Below are 17261 nucleotides of genomic sequence, written 5' to 3'. Positions count from 1 at the left end.
AAGTATAAATTAACCCTTTGACCTCTGAGCAAATCTTTCAAAAACATGGGAAGAAGGCAACGAAAAAAGAAATGACCCAAAAATTAGTTTGAAAAAATAAAACAAAGACAAAAAGGGAATGACCCGGAAAAAGTACCTAATTCTGATAATTCTGAAACATATTTAATTTTATCATATTTTAATATGTAATTATGATACTTATAAATATTGTTTTTCCTAGACGTTTAAACAATATTTTCCTAAATCTAATTTCTTGCAGTTAGTGGAGCATTTCTTACCAATTTGCACATGATCATGATGGCTTTGAAAGAAATCAAACAATGTGCTCAGAGATTAAAGGGTTAAATACTTGTGAAAGGCATCTGGAAGCACAGATGTGCTTCCAGATGCCTTTCGTTATTTGACAGATGTCCATGTCAAATAAACGTTATTACAACTATTAACACCTTATTGCACGATAAAATATAATAATAATAATAATTATTATTATTATTATTATTACTATTATTATTATACATAGTTAAAATATATTGTTTTATATTTTACAATTAAAGAACACTTTACCCTATTACACATTTGAAATATATTGTTGTTAATGTTGTCGTTGTTGTTGTCATTGTTTTTGTCGTTGTTGTTGTTGTTGTTGTTGTTGTTGTCGTTGTTGTTGATATATTGCAGGTTGCGGCGGAGGAGCACGTGTCTTGTCGGCTTTTATTTTGAAGGGATCAAACGGAAGCGCTGTATCTTACTGTCTCTGTCTTCTTCTAGCTTCCGGAGGACCTGCAGCATCAGAGAGCCGCAGCAGCTGGACCGGAGGACACATCTGGACCGGGACAGACCGGAGACACGCAGCGACAGAGACACGCAGCGACAGAGACACGCAGAGACAGGTGGACTGTGGACAGGAGGACAGACAGACAGAGAGACAGACAGGTGTGTCTGAGCATCCCTCCCCGTCTGTCCTCCTCCTCCTTCCTGCCTGTCCTCCTCCCTGTCTCTCGGCTGGATGGGGGACAGCATGGCGGAGGAGACGCGGGTCATCTACCACCTGGAGGACCAGGAGACCCCCTACCTGATCCGGATCAACGTGCCCGCGCAGCGCGTCACCCTGGCGGACTTCAAACACGTCCTCAACAAGCCGCACGTCAAATTCTTCTTCAAGTCAGTGGACGACGATTTCGGGTGAGTCACGTGACTCCCGGTACCGGTGACGACAGCTGACGTCACTGTTGTTAATCACGATAATGACGTCAGCAGTTGCTCGTCACTGAATCAAAAACGTTAACATCTGATTTAAAATGTTTAAGAATGTCTCTCAGATTAATGCAAATAATAACGTAAATAACAACGTAAATAATAACGTCAACACAAACACGTCTGAAAAGTAAATTATTATTATTGGTACATTTTATAAATGAATAAATGTGTATAAATGTGATCAGATCAAAAGCTCTATAAGAGCTGCTAAAGGACTTTTTCCCCTTAACTTACCCCCCCCCCCTCATAAAAACCAAGGGCTGCTGGCACAAAACACCTTAACTTACAGGGAATAACTTACAGGGAAAACAGCTCCTATAGTTAAGGAAACCCTTTAAACAAGCTCAACAGACCTCAGATATCACAAGCGCAGGCAGATAAATGGTCTCCATGGAAACGGACGTGTATTACAACTGTAAGGTCTGTAAGTGCTGTAAATGCCTTAATCTTTTCCCTTAACTAAGGAAACCTGTTAGAGGATTCTGTGCAACCCCTTAAGTAATCCATTAAGCTAAGGAGAAAATTAAGCTTTAAGTGTCAAACTTCTTGAGAGGTTTTGTGCAGGTCTGGAGTCTGGACCTTGTGGGGACCTGCTGCTGCTGTATATACACCCACATATGTGTGTGTGTGTGTGTGCACACATGTAAAGATGTAGGTTAAAGTGTGTGTTGTGGCTCTTGTGACCTGATGTTTAATCTGGGATCAGATCATGAGGAGATTAAAAAGCAGATCAGATTCAGATGATCTGATCGGTCAGTTCGTCACTGAAAAGATTATTTTTTATTCACTCAATTAAAACTAAAACTGAGAAAAACAACAACTGAAGAGGTAGAAAAAAAAAAGGGAAATATTTTATTATCAACATGTTTGTTTTTATATATAAACAAAATGTAAAAGTACATCTGTACACACAGATCATGTCTTGAAGTAAAATACAAATAGTTTGAGCTGCACGTGTGTGTGTGTGTGTGTGTGTGTGTGTGTGTGTGTGTGTGTTTGTTTGTTTGGTTCAAATCTGAGTAAAAAGTACAATATTTTCCTCTGAGACAGTTTAAGAGGACAGAAATCCAACTGTTCACAGATCAGTGATCACACACACACACACACACACACTCACACACACACACACACTCACACACTCACACACACACACTCACACACTCACACACACACACACACACACTCACACTCACACTCACACACTCACACACACACTCACACACACGCACACACACACACACACACACACACACACAGCTGACAGATTTCATCAGTGTGAATATTAAAGAGCTTTTGGTTTTAGCAGCTACAGTCTGTTATATAACTGTGTGTGTGTGTGTGTGTGTGTGTGTGAGAGAGAGAGTGTGTGTGTGTGCGTGTGTGTGTGCGTGTGTGTGTTTGTGTGTGTTTGTGTGTGTGTGTGTAGGATTATATAAAGGAGCTTCATCTCTGGATGTAGAAATAGAAAATCAAAGTGAATCCACCGTCTGTGTGTCAGCAGGTTTGTTTTGACAACACTGTAAGGACCTGTGTGTGTGTGTGTGTGTGTGTGTGTGTTCACAGGGTGGTGAAAGAAGAGATCAGTGATGATGATGCCAGACTGCCCTTTGTGAACGGACGAGTTGTCTGCTGGGTCAGTAACACACACTCACACACACACACACACATACACACATACACACTCACTCACACACATACACACACACACACACACACACACACACACATACACACTCACACAAACACACACACATACACACTCACACACACACACCCTCACACACACACACCCTCACATACACACTCACACACACACACATACACATACACACTCACATACACACACACATGCACACACACACATGCACACTCACATACACACTAGGGATCGACCAATTATCGGCTTGGCCGATAATATCGTCCGATATTCGGCATTTTTGCGATCATCGGCATCGGCCGTTTTTTTCACCGATAACCGATAAAATTAATTAATGTATTTTAAAATGCGCTCCTTCGGCTCTGATGCAGCCGTCTCTGCCTGAAGTCACCACTCTCTTGGTTGTGTAACAACGTCCCGCCCACATCCCTCACTCTTTGGCTACTTGGCACAAGTGAGCCAGTGACAGCCAATCAATCAACACTGAAGCCTCTACATGCAGTGCCACAGACACAGAGGAGAAACAGAGGACTGCTTCGGTGGCTGATCCAGCAGAAAAGGTAAGGCAGTGTCAGTCGAAGTTTCAAAGCCTTTTAGGATGATTTTAAAAATACCACAACCTTGATCAATATTAGTGATAACATGCAGGCCCAGAGTCGACATTTCACCAACCTACTTGTCTAGTCACATCAAGCATACGACTTTGCAAGATAGGACTAGCATCACTCATGACAAAAAAAAAAAAAAGATGTGACTGAAGATGACCTGAAGTCCCTTGCTTAATTAAATAAAAATATGACATAGGTAGGCTGTAGCAAGTATAAGGAAGGAAAACCTGCAGTTTGGCTGTTGAGATTAAACTTTTCACAACTTCAACATGGGGTAGGCTATTTAATGATGGCTCACCGCTACATTATAATTGACACGACCAGCCGCTTTAGAGCTGGGGCCAGACGCACAATAATAATAGGAGACACTTACGGTTATCATTACTTTGTTCGAATAATTAATCTCCTAACGCGTCTCAGCCCGTGGGGCGGCTCCTGGTTTGTCAATAAACAACACCCGAGGCGATTATAGCCTATAAGTTTAACACCACACGCTAACGTGTCCTTGGTTGTTTACAGTCGCCTCTCCCTCAGCGCTCATGCTGTCACTACACAATGATCACACAGAATAGATGTTAAATATTCGTCTTTTTGCCGGTCACTCGTAAAGTCCAGGGAAATGATGGGCCATTTAAATGAGTCAAGCAGAGAGCACACGTCGAGTTTTTTCAATCAATAAATTTACCGTCGCGTCTAGAACCCACGCGTGTAAAGTAGCCTTTATTGTTTACATTTACAATTGCCAAGTGCCTTTTTCTTATGTAATATGACAAACACTTCTAAGCACAATAGTGTACATTTAATGTCAGAAGGCCCCTGCACTTTGTTTTAATATAATTAAATGGCATTTCAATTCAGATTATTTGTTCATGTTATGTTAATTATGAGAACAGTTCAGTTTATTTTGTTGATTTTTTTCAAAAATTCAGGGAGCTATTTTATTTATTTATTTATTCATTTGAGTGAGTTTTGGGAAATGCTACTAGAAGGCCCCTGCACTTTTTGTTTTAATAGGCATTTTAGTTAAGATTATGTGTTCATGTTATTATGTTATGTGTTCATGTTATTTTACAAAAAGTTAAGGCCATTTTTTTCAGTGTAAACAAACAGTATACTGTATTCATTCTAATCCCAGGTGTGTTTCTATAAATTTTGACACCAAAATTTTCATTTTTACTGCAAATAAATATCGGTTATACATATCGGCTATCGGTTTCGCTTGGTTATTAATAATCGGTATCGGCCCTGAAAAATCCATATCAGTCGATCCCTAATACACACACACATACACACACACATACATACACACACACACACACACACACACACTCTCACATACACACACACATACACACACACACACACACACACACACACACACACACACACACACACACACACACACACACACTCTCACATACACACTCACATACACATACACACACACACACACACACACCCTCACATACACACTCACATACACACCCACACACACACCCTCACATACACACTCACATACACACTCACATACACATACACACACACATACACACACACACACACATACTCACTCACCTGTCACCTGTTCACACACCAGTTCATAATGAAGAAAATATTCAACCTGCTTCACCTGGGGGCCACTTTAACAAACCGACAGGGGCCACTTTAACAAACCGACAGGGGCCACTCACAGCGGCCCCATAAACAATGTTTAGGATTTTAGCACAATTTACCGATTTTAGGAAAATTGTAGGATTTTAAAAATTTTAATGTTATTAGCACGTTTTCTAAGAATTTAGGACGTTTCCCGGATTTTGTTTTTTTTTGTTTTTGTCATGAATACAACTGACATGGATGAAGCCTGTCTCAGGTGTCCCTCTCTGTCTGTCTCTGTCCAGCTGGTGTCCTCAGAAGCCTGTCAGTCAGATTTCAGGGGCTCAGACCTTCAATCTATAGCCACGCCCACCGGTCTGGCCCCGCCCCCCATAGAGAGGACAGGTGTGATTGGAGACTCCAGACCGCCGTCCTTCCAGTGAGTCCCCAACAATCCTCACACTGTCTCACAGTGTCCCTGTGTCTGTCTTCTCCATCTGTCATCTCTGTCACACTGAATGAAGCTCCTCCATCATTGGGGAGGGTCTCACCTGTCTTATCTGTCTCACCTGTCTCACATATCTCACTTGTCTCATCACCTGTCTCACTTGTCTCATCACCTGTCTCACTTGTCTCATCGCCTGTCTCATGACCTGTCTCACTTGTCTCCTCACCTGTCTCACCTGTCTCACCTGATTAAATATGCCCTGACTAATTTTGGGGGATGTGTCCCCGTGTCTCTGATCAGTCAGGAGCAGCTGTCCGTCTCAGTGCTCAGAGAGGACGAACCAGGTGAGACACTCGTTCTTTCACCTATTAGAAGATTTCAGATTTCGGAGTCTCTGATTAGCCGCTCTCTCTGCAGGTGAGTGTGTCAATGGCCACGCCCACCAACAGCCAACTGATCAGAATGGGGCGGGGCCAACAGGTGGAGGCGACAGCTCGTCAACCCCACAGAGCAGCCAATTAGAGACGACCAGTTTCTGCTCATCTGAGGAAGACTCCGGAGGAAGGTCAGACACACACACATACACGTCTGTCTGCATATGTGGGGGTCAGTATCTTTATGAGACATTTCTAGGACCCAAGCTAGGCTAACAGTTTCCCCCTGCCTCCAGTCTTCGTGCTAAGCTAGGCTAACAGTTTCCCCCTGCCTCCAGTCTTTGTGCTAAGCTAGGCTAACAGTTTTCTCCTGCCTCCAGTCTGTGTGCTAAGCTAGGCTAACAGTTTCCCCCTGCCTCCAGTCTTTGTGCTAAGCTAGGCTAACAGTTTTCTCCTGCCTCCAGTCTGTGTGCTAAGCTACGCTAGTAGTTTTCCCCTTCTTCCAGTCTGTGTGCTAAGCTACGCTAACAGTTTCCCCCTGCTTCCAGTCTTTGTGCTAAGCTAAGCTAACAGTTTCTTTGTGCTAAGCTAAGCTAACAGTTGAAAAGCTCCTTTAAACCCCCTGAACACACGGCTCAGTGACATCAGCAGCAGCTCGACCTGTGATTGGTCAGCTGGGCGCTTCCTGCCCCGCAGCCTTCTTCTTCTGCTCCAGTAAACCTGTTCAGACTGTGGCCTCCTCCTCCTGCTGTGATTGGCTGCAGCAGGTCATGTGACTGCAGTGCAGCGTGTTTATTGTCCTGCAGATAAAAGAGTCCCCTCTGCTCTGACAGCACAGATAAAGTGTTCCTGTCGGCGCGTCTCTCAGCTCCGTGTTTGTGGTGCAGATCATTAATGTGGACGTTTTTTTTATTCTTTTGTCAGATTTTGAATCGGCTGGATTTGGATTGTTTACATTTTCCTTTTCTACAGATTTTCTTTTTCATTGATTTGTTTTTCATTATTTCATTTTGTAAAAAGTTTTTAATACTTTATTGTTTAGAGGTATGTATTTATTATATATTCATACAATAAATAATATTCATATTCTAAATAATATGTATATGTATATAATATAATTTTATCATTATGTTATATTATACCAGTCACTTTGTTCCGTCAGTTTATGGATTTGTGATATATTTAATTACAGCTGAATTTTTACATTTTTACATCTTTCACTATTTTTTCTTCATGAATTCTCTTAAAAAACTCTCTTTACATTTAAGGATTTTTAAAATGTTTTTAGATCATCAGTCAATTTGATAATTAGTTTGGTGTTTGTTAATAGCGTGAGCTGATGAACATCTGGTTGCTTGGTAACCACAGTGTGAGTCAGTGTGTCACACTTTCACCCCAACCTGAACCAGGTGTGTCTCTCTGTGATGTCACATCAGGTTCAGCCAATCAACAGGGCAGAGCAGCTCCTCACCACGACTCGTCAGGCGACAGCGCCGCCGCCATCGAAAACCCAAAACACAGCGGATGGAGAGGGTACACACACTCACACACACACACACACACACACACACACACAGAGGTCACATGACGTTAATGACAGAGTTCAGTGTCTCTTCATGGTTAAAACTTTTTCTCACATTCAGGTTTTAAAGTTTCAGACAGAATGATGATAAATATTAATATAGATGTGTATATTTATGTATTTGTTCATATCTTTGTGTATATTTGCATAAATATACACAATAACAAACAACGCACTCAGTCACAACATCATAATGCAAGGATCTAAAATTAGAGAAAAAATACATGAGGTTTGGTACAAAGACAGAATGTAACATTTCAAAACAATAAATATTCAAAGATGAACACATGAAGTATTTATACACTCAGTACATTTACACAGTATTTATACACAGTACATTTACATACAATATTTATACACAGTACAGTTACACAGTACATTTACATGCAGTATTTATACACTCAGTACATTCACACACAGTATTTATACACATAGTATTTATACACAGTACAACATTACTGATACACTACACAACATTATTCAGGGACTGCACTCTTATTGTGACAGTCTCAGAAAGGAAGCAGCTTACAGGAAGTGAGATGAGACACTGTCATGACATCATCTGATGAGACAGCTTCATTCTGTCTTCATGTTGTCCTTATATTTCTTTTCGTTTAACTCTGTCCTCCTATCTGTCCTTCTGTCTGTCTCACTCTTTGTCCTCCTCTTTGTTCCCTTGTGTCTGTCTGTCCTCCTGTCTCTGTCCTGCTATTTCTGTCCTCCTATTTTTGTCCTCCTGTCTTCCTGTCTCTGTTCGTCTGTCCTCCTATCAGTCTGTGTCTTTCAGCAGTGTCACTGACTCCACCATGTCGCTCAACGTCATCACTGTCACTCTGAACATGGGTGAGTACCACAGGAAGTACTCAATTTCGTCAGTACAGACTAGGCCTATGTCAGCCTCACTAGGGGCTGGTTCAAGTCCAGGCCAGCCCTAACTATAAGCTTCATCAAAGAGGAGGGTCTGAGCCAGCCCTAACTATAAGCTTCATCAAAGAGGAGGGTCTGAGCCAGCCCTAACTATAAGCTTCATCAAAGAGGAGGGTCTGAGCCAGCCCTAACTATAAGCTTCATCAAAGAGGAGGGTCTGAGCCAGCCCTAACTATAAGCTTCATCAAAGAGGAGGGTCTGAGCCAGCCCTAACTATAAGCTTTTCCAAAGAGGAAAGGTGTTGTTCATTATCAATTTTTTGTACCACTGGTATTTAAACGCTCAGGTGTTACCTGTCATGGTTGGTGAATTACCTTAGATGTTTTTGTTTGGAAAAAGCATAAAAATGTAAATAAATAGTCCTGCTAATTTTAAGTGACAATGATTATGAACACCTTGTTAGACCTTATCTCTTACACATGTTATGATATTAAAATAATTGATGAGATTTCTTCTAAAATCCTTGATGTTCCTAAAACAAACAAACATTTCTGGGATATTCTCTGAGTTGTAGAACTGCAGTTCCCATCATGCTTTGGGTTTTGTAAGTGAGCATTCTGATGTTTTAAACTTTTTGATTTTAATTTGTGAGAGTGAGAGTAGTAGTTCCCAACATGGACTGATATGTTTTGGTGAAAATGTCTGTCTGTGTGCCTGTCTGTCTCTCTGTCTGTCTCTCTGTCTGTCTCTTTGTCTGTCTCTCTCTTTGTCTGTCTCTCTGTGTCAGAGCGGTATAACTTCCTGGGTATCAGTATCGTTGGTCAAAGTAACGACCGAGGAGACGGAGGGATTTATATCGGCTCCATCATGAAGGGCGGAGCTGTGGCAGCAGACGGACGCATCGAGCCGGGAGACATGTTACTGCAGGTACTAATACTGTGTCCATACTACTGTGTCCGTCCTACTGTGTTGGTACTTCTTATATTAACTGAGTGAATGATGGTTTGTGTGTCTCTCAGGTGAACGACATCAACTTTGAGAACATGAGTAACGACGACGCTGTCCGAGTCCTGAGAGAGATTGTCCACAAACCAGGGTGACACATCTTATATTACAAATACTATTCATAATATTACTACAATTGCTACTGTTACTACTATTAGTACTATTTGGAGTGATGCTTGCAAGGTTGTTCAGACACATTAACATCTGTCTGTGTGTAGTCCGGTGACGTTAACAGTGGCAAAGTGCTGGGATCCGAACCCGCGAGGCTGCTTCACGCTGCCGAGGAGTGAGTACCTTTTACTCCTGAGGACGCTCATTAGCATAATTTATTCCCTTGCCAAACTGAAGTCAGATTCACATGCCTTGTTGTCCTCCGTCTTTCCCCACGTCCCCTGAAGGTGAGCCGGTCCGCCCCATTGACCCGGCCGCCTGGGTGTCGCACACCGCCGCCATGACGGGGCGGCTGCCCCCGCACTACGGTCAGACTCCCATCAGCTACTGCAGCATCAGCCATCCTTCACCTGTCGATCCACGGCACCAAGAATAATCGATCTGTGTTTTTCAGGTGTACACGAGGAAAACCATCTCACTATCCACAGCGACATGACAGCTGTTGTCAAGGCGATGGCCAATCCTGAGTCAGGCCTGGAGGTCCGGGACCGGATGTGGCTAAAGATCACCATTCCCAACGCCTTCATCGGTAAGAAGCCCCTATCCTAAACCCTTCACGGGTAAGACACCCTAAACCCTTCATAGGTAAGTCACCCTAAACCCTTCATAGATAAGTCACCCTAAACCCTTCACAGGTAAGACACCCTAAACCCTTCATAGGTAAGTCACCCTAAACCCTTCATAGATAAGTCACCCTAAACCCTTCACAGGTAAGACACCCTAAACCCTTCATAGGTAAGTCACCCTAAACCCTTCACAGGTAAGACACCCTAAACCCTTCATAGGTAAGTCACCCTAAACCCTTCACAGGTAAAACACCCTAAACCTTTCATTCGTAAGACAACCTAAACCCCTCATGGGTAAGACACCATGATCCCTCTAACTGGAATTTGTCCTGCTTCCAGGTTCAGATGTGGTGGACTGGCTCCACCGTAATGTGGAGGGTTTCACCGACCGCCGCGAAGCTCGCAAATATGCGGGAAACCTGCTGAAGGCCGGTTACATCCGCCACACTGTCAACAAGGTGACCTTCTCTGAACAGTGCTACTACGTGTTCGGAGACCTCTGTGGAGGTGAGGACCGTCACACACAGAGTTTATAAAGTACACTACATCACACACACACACACACACACACTATGATACCTGATGATCAGCTGTTTATTCAAACCTGGAGCTGCAGGTCCATTAATGACCACAAGATGGTGACAAACACCTCCACAAACTCACTACCCTCCAAACCGGTCAGTGGTTTTACCTCACAGGATTCCAAATATTTTTCACCATAAAAGGATTTTTGACAAAATTTTAAACTGCAACTTAAACATGAAACTCTCAATAAAAACTTGGAGCAAAAGTCTGCAGACTGTACATCTGCGAGTTCAAGTTTCTGCAGAAACTGGAGCACATTTGGTGAGAAAACCTCGAGGTGTAAGATCTGTTAGAATAAGTACTGTCAGTTAAAGTACTGTTTCTAGTGTTGGTATAAGTACTGTTGTTATAAGTACTGTCAGTATTTATACCTTGTGGTGCAGAGTACTGCTGATGTGACGGTCCTGTCTAGCAGATCTGGGTTTGCTGACTCTGGATCAGGATGAGGACTCCAGTCGAGCAGGAGGGTCAGACTGTGACCCGCTGGGTCCGGCTCCGGGGCCCCAGTGGCCCCCGGCCTTCCCTTACCAGTACCCGGTTCCTCACCCATACAGCTCGCCTCACCTTCTCCACCAGCCGCTGGCCTGGGGGGGGGCAGGAGCAGGACCAGGAGGAGCAGCAGGAGGAGCAGCAGGAGGAGGAGCAGGAAGAGGAGCAGGAAGAGGAGCGGGGAGTCAGCTCAGTGAAGGTGACGTAACGACTGTAACTCTATAATCTGCAACTTCTTACTGCCATGGAATACCTACCAGTCTTTTTCTGTAAAAAATGCCCAAAAAAAGGAGAAAATTTTCAATGGAAGAAAAAATCACCCTTTTTTTCATTTTTTTGTCTTTAAAAAGCATTAAGAATTTTAAAAAGAAAAAAGAATCCAAAAATAGTAATTAAAAATAATGCCAATGCTCTTTTTTCTTTAAAAAAATCGCCAAAAATTTTTATTATAAAATTGTTCAAATTTTTTACAGAAAAGATATTTTTCAAAGTCATGAACCTGCAGGTTTGGAAGACATGTTTTCTTAAAAAATCAGCATTAAAATACAAAGAAAATCCTTTTTTTAAAGTTGTGCCTCCCCATGAATGACCAACAGTTCAGTGCTGCTGATGTGTTTCGGTGTTCGCAGGAAGTCGCAGCAGCGGGTCAAACTGTAGTGATGGTCTAAAGGAGGCGGGAGGAGCCAGCCAATCAGAGTCCACCAAGCAGGAAGTGAGCGCTCTGCCCAACAAACAGCCAGCCACAGGTTCCCCGGGCGACGATGTCACCCGCCGACCCCTGACCTCCCACTGTGACTCAGAAGCCCCCTCGCCACCCGGAGGTCAGCGCCGTGACCTCTCTGCTCCCCGACAGTCCTTCTGCCTTGCCATGGGGAACGCCGGTGACTTCTTCGTGGACGTCATGTGACCCCACGATGACGAAAGCGCCTTCCTGTTTGAAAATGACACGTTTAAAGTTTGAAAAAAATCTTGAAATCTTTGAACTCGTTCAGGGACGTTTTTTTCATTAAAACCTGCTGACCTGCTGCGGCGAGTCACGCCCTCAGACCTGCTGCGGCGAGTCACGCCCTCAGACCTGCTGCGGCGAGTCACGCCCTCAGACCTGCTGCGGCGAGTCACGCCCTCAGACCTGCTGCGGCGAGTCACGCCCTCAGACCTGCTGCGGCGAGTCATGGGTGGAGCTGGAGGACAGAGCTGGAGGACAGCAGGAGGTCTGGAGAACCCGGCTGAGTAACCTGGACCTGACAACATGAGACGGTTGTCCCTCTCAGGACAGACGAGGTGAGGACGTGTGATTCAGCTCTCTGACCTCTGACCTCTGAGCGGTGAGGGATTAAGTTTGTTGTTGTTATTTATTGATTTTTATTTATTTATTTATTTATGTTTTTATTGATTCTGAAGCTTCTTGACCCTCAAATAAAAATGTTTAAACAGTTTTTTGTATCGAATCTTTCTCATATTTTTAACCCTGAATATTAGATATCACACACACACACACACACACACACACACAATCCCTCCCCAGCACTGCAAAAAATAACTGAACATGCCTCCCCCTTTTTCACCACCTCCTCCCCTCACAAATAACTAACAGTCCCTAACAGATGTTGATGCAGGAGCTGAGGAAAGGAGGAGAAGAGAAGAGGAGAGGAGAGGAGAGGAGAGGAGAGGAGGAGAAGGACGCGTCCCGCTCTCCCGCCTCCTCGGTGCTGGTGCCGGTCGCAGCTGCAGCCGGTGAGCCGTCGGTGTGTGACTCATACCGGCTCCTCGGGTTTGGACGGAGCCGGAGAGGTGAAGTCCAGCTCGGTGCAGACCGGAGGAATCCTGGTGAAGGAGGCCGGAGGTTCTGAACGGGACGCGGCCGCACCGGAGCTGCCGTCAGCTGACGGTCGGCTGCATCCGCCGACATCTTCCCTCAGAGCGGAGACACCGAGCGGGGAGCCCGCGGCAGACGGTCACACGGCCGGCTGCACGCACGGCGGGGTCCGGGAGGCTCTGCGACCGGCACCGGGGCCGGTAAGAGCCCCGAGCACCGACAACACCGTGTGTGTGTGTGTGTGCGCGCGCGCGTGTGTCTCTCTGTCTGTCTGCACTGCAGCAGCGGGAACAGACCGTCTGTCTGTCTGTCTGTCTGCCGCGGTAACGTTAGCAGGTGCTGCTACTAGCGAACATCCGTTTAAAAAAAAACCCGATTTCCAATGACGTATAGCTGATCGATGGCAGAGTTTCACGCGCAGGTCGTGATTGATTATCGGTTATAAATCGATAGGGACCGCCCTTCAGTTCGGCGCAGACACAGCAGCTGTGTTCAATGTTACTGCGAGTTTTCAGCCGACTGTTTCACCGTTTCACGGATCATTTTAATGGAAGGCGACGCTACGTGACTGGGCGGTAACTTCAGGTCGGTGAGGTTCATTTCTAACGTTTAACGTTAAAACGAGAGCTGCACGCTCGGTCACACGCACGCCGAAATCACGAGAAGAATTGGTATTTACCGTCTGTAAACACGTCCTGTCGTGTTTTGGTATTAACTAAGTTAAAACGTGAAATTTATTAAAATGACAAATTTTTTAATGGAGGTCGGAACGGGTTCAGTCGATCCGATTTGATAGCGGCAGATTCATCTGTGATCTTTCACCGTCTGACAGACATTCGCTTCTACACTACACAATTTATTTAATATAAATATATTAATGTTGTGAACATTTCTGTCTTTATATACTGATTTTGATTTTAGAGGGGCAGCAGCTAAGCTAACATGCTAACCGGCAGCTGCAGTGTTAAAGGGGCACAAACGGCCTTTTTTCCGTGAACGCATTAAAACATCGATATCACTCCGCGTATGGAAGACCATTTCTGTCAAAACAAAAAAAAGATTAAACGGTGGAAACAATAAAACTTTAAATGGTCAAGCTCATTCAAAATCCGGAAGGATCAAGTGAGGCCCATTTCTGCCAAGAAAAAACAAAAATGTCATATAATTTGAACAATCAATGTTATTCCAGTATATATTGTATGAAATTAATTATATAATAGTACGTTAGTATACTAAAATGTTATAACAGTAAATGATTCAGCTGGGCCTATATTTTAAAAACTATGCGGTATATCAAAATATAAACATGGATCTTTGTTATTATAGCCGAAGGACATAAAAAATGCAAAGAAATATTTGTCCATAGCTTTAAAGTGGATGAGAACTTTAAAGGGTTAACAAAAAGAAGTTAATGTTGACTTTACTTGTTGAAATAACCGAAGTGAACAGTATTACTTGTGTTTTAATGACATCTCTGTGCTTCACCAACTATAATTTCACACTGTTTCTATTAAAGAAAAAAAAATCAAAAAGCGCGTGTTTGTGTACTTTTACTGCAGTGGAGGATCCTGTCAGAGCAGGAAGTGAGTTGTCTCATGTTTTTGTCCAGGAGAAAGGCGGTGGACGCGTTGCGGTGGACGTGTTGTGGTCGCCATGATCACACCAGCTTCTTCCTCTTCAGCGCTCCAGCGTCTGGCTGGCGTCCATCACGAGGCAGAATGTCCACACCACCATGGTGCTGGACTTCCTGTACAGGACGTGGACGTCATGTCCACCTTCCCGATTAAGATCAGCTGGACGTTAAAGCCGGGCTTTTATTCAGAAAGGGCAGGACAGGAAGCACTCAGGTTTGTGTCTCTCCAACAGGAAGTGGCCTGTGGACGGCGCTGCTAAGGCCGCCGTCTTCCTGCAGCTCTGTGGTTTTTTTAGGTTTTGATTTTTGTAGTGTTGGACGAGAAAATCAAAACCTAAAGAAAATACAGCGCCGACAGACTCTGCACACCGCTGCCGCTGCGACCACTGCAGCCAAAACTGCCACAGCAGCCAAAACCGCCACCGCAGCTACTGCAACTGTCTGTTTGGTTGGTTGTTTTTGTCTTTCTGTTTGTCTGTTTGGTAACTCCTCTCAGAGCTGTTATTGTTTGTTTTTAATCCTGTCAGATATTCTGCCGCCTCAGGGCATTCAGGTAAATAAGTACACACTACGTATGCTTCTCATATATGTGTGTGTGTGTGTGTGTGTGTGTATATCTTGCACGTGTGTGTGTGTGTATGGGCATGTAAGTGGTCTGTTTGTATGGTCACAATTTTTAACTTAAATTAATGTTTCTTTTGTTATACAAGATAACTGTCCCCACAAGGTAACTGTCCCTACAAGATAACTGTCCCCACAAGGTAACTGTCCCCTCAAAATAATTGTCCCCACAAGATAACTGTCCCCACAAGGTAGCTCCCCACAAAATAAGTGTCCCCACAAGAAGTGTTTTTGTTAACGTGCTTTCTGGGCCACCAGAGGGCGACATCACACCAGGTTCTACACACCTGTGTGTGTGTGTGTGTGTGTGTGTGAGGGTGAGGTAGGTGTGTGTGTGTGTGAGGGTGAGGTGTGTGTGTGTGTGTGTGAGGGTGAGGGTGAGGTGTGTGTGTGTGTGAGTGTGTGAGTGTGTGTGAGGGTGAGGTGTGTGTGAGGGTGAGGGTGAGGTGTGTGTGTGTGCTTTTAATTATGCTAGTCCCTCCCACTATGATATATATCTAATATATATATATATATATATTAGATATATATATATATATTAATATATATATATCTATATTCACTTAATAATGTTTATTTATAACATTCATTTATTAATAATGTTCATTCATTTGTGATATTCACTTAATGTTTATTTATAATACTTAATATTGTGATCTGAATGTGATTTTGCTTTGATAATGTGAACATATCAATTCTGTGAATTTATTAATAATTCTACCTCAGAGATAACATAAAGTTAATAATTGTTACCTTTTCACTGGTGTTATATTATTAAAAATGTGAACTTATCAATAATGTATTCTTAATGTTAATAATGGGATATTATTAATAATGTGAATTTATCAATAATGTATTCTTAATGTTAATAAAGTGATATTATTAATAATGTGAACTTATCAATAATGTATTCTTAATGTTAATAAAGTTATATTATTAATAATGTGAACTTATCAATAATGTATTCTTAATGTTAATAATGTGATATTAATAATGTGAACTTATCAATAATGTATTCTTAATGTTAATAAAGTTATATTATTAATAATGTGAACTTATCAATAATGTATTCTTAATGTTAATAATGTGATATTAATAATGTGAACTTATCAATAATGTATTCTTAATGTTAATAAAGTGATATTATTAATAATGTGAAGTTGTCAATTGAGGGAATGAATTCATAATGGAATATGAATAATAATGTGATGTGTTTTTAATGTTTAGTCATTAATGTCATGTCATGTAAATAATAATAATAATAATAATATCAATGCAGTAGTAAACCATCAATAATGTAACTGTGTGTGTGTGTGTGTGTGTGTGGTGCTTTTTTCAGTGTTGCTTTATCAATAAAGTTGGTCTGTCAGATGGACTTCTGTCTGTTTGTCCTTGAATCAAGCTTTATTGAAACAGCAGCTGATTAATCAAACAAAGGTCACTGGTCACCTGGTCATCAGGTCACAGGTCTCTCTGCGAGTCGGACACGCCATATTCGTGTCTGTCAGGTCCAAATACTGGTTTTGTGAGGTCACGTGACCTTTGACCTTCACCAGTAATTTCAGTTAATCGCTGAAGGTGTGAATGAACTACTGCGTCCATGACGACTTCACGCTGACCTTTGACCTCTGACCACCAGTCAATAAAACGTCTTCAGACGCTCACACAGGAGGATTTAAGGTGACCTTTGACCTTTGTCTCAAACAGGCGTCTGTCGGTGTCTCAGAATCTGATCTGAAAAGACGAGGAGACGCGTCCTGCTGCTCCCAGCATTCCTCGTTAAAATCTATTTAGACCGAAATAAAAACAAACAATCGACACCGGAACCCGATCAGCTGATCAACAATGATCACCGTTTAAAATCAGCTGATGGAGCAAAAAACTGACGAGTCATGAAATATGACTCAGGTAATAACTCGTTTCCTCTTTTATCGTCAAATATTTATTCTGAATATTTATTGTGAGGTTTAACTTTAAAAATATGTTTTA

The 17261-nt window shown here is 42.7% G+C and overlaps 1 protein-coding gene across 2 annotated transcripts; it reads left to right on the top strand.

The window, feature by feature from the left end:
- Nucleotides 1–740: 740 nt before the first annotated feature.
- dvl3b (dishevelled segment polarity protein 3b) lies at nt 741–12638 on the top strand. Of its 2 annotated transcripts, XM_088078389.1 has the most exons (15): nt 741–1182; nt 2821–2890; nt 5421–5554; nt 5864–5907; nt 5981–6128; nt 7374–7470; nt 8293–8362; nt 9174–9313; nt 9406–9482; nt 9610–9677; nt 9790–9870; nt 9957–10091; nt 10468–10635; nt 11129–11401; nt 11832–12638. In XM_088078389.1, the coding sequence occupies exons 1-15, from the start codon at nt 1007–1009 to the stop codon at nt 12107–12109; spliced, it is 1959 nt and encodes a 652-aa protein (XP_087934515.1). In that variant the 5' UTR covers nt 741–1006; the 3' UTR covers nt 12110–12638. The 2 variants fall into 2 exon arrangements, with proteins under 2 accessions (XP_087934515.1, XP_087934516.1); XM_088078390.1 differs by lacking the exons at nt 741–1182; nt 2821–2890 and adding an exon at nt 2941–3474 and having other exon boundaries at nt 5421–5907.
- Nucleotides 12639–17261: the final 4623 nt, after the last annotated feature.

The sequence above is a fragment of the Plectropomus leopardus genome, chromosome 6 (genome assembly GCF_026936395.1).
Source record: "Plectropomus leopardus strain MGB_pleo_1.0 chromosome 6, ASM2693639v1, whole genome shotgun sequence".
NCBI classification, from domain to species: domain Eukaryota; kingdom Metazoa; phylum Chordata; class Actinopteri; order Perciformes; family Serranidae; genus Plectropomus; species Plectropomus leopardus.
Note: the sequence above shows the minus strand (reverse complement) of the source record. Positions and strands in the feature narration are given on the sequence as shown.

Excerpts from the sequence above, each read along its gene's own strand:
- dvl3b (XM_088078389.1), top strand. The coding sequence starts at position 1,007 with ATGGGGGACAGCATGGCGGAGGAGACGCGGGTCATCTACCACCTGGAG. Across the intron at positions 2,891-5,420 it reads ACGGACGAGTTGTCTGCTGG|CTGGTGTCCTCAGAAGCCTG; the intron begins GTCAGTAACACA and ends GTCTCTGTCCAG. Across the intron at positions 9,871-9,956 it reads GCGGCTGCCCCCGCACTACG|GTGTACACGAGGAAAACCAT; the intron begins GTCAGACTCCCA and ends TGTGTTTTTCAG.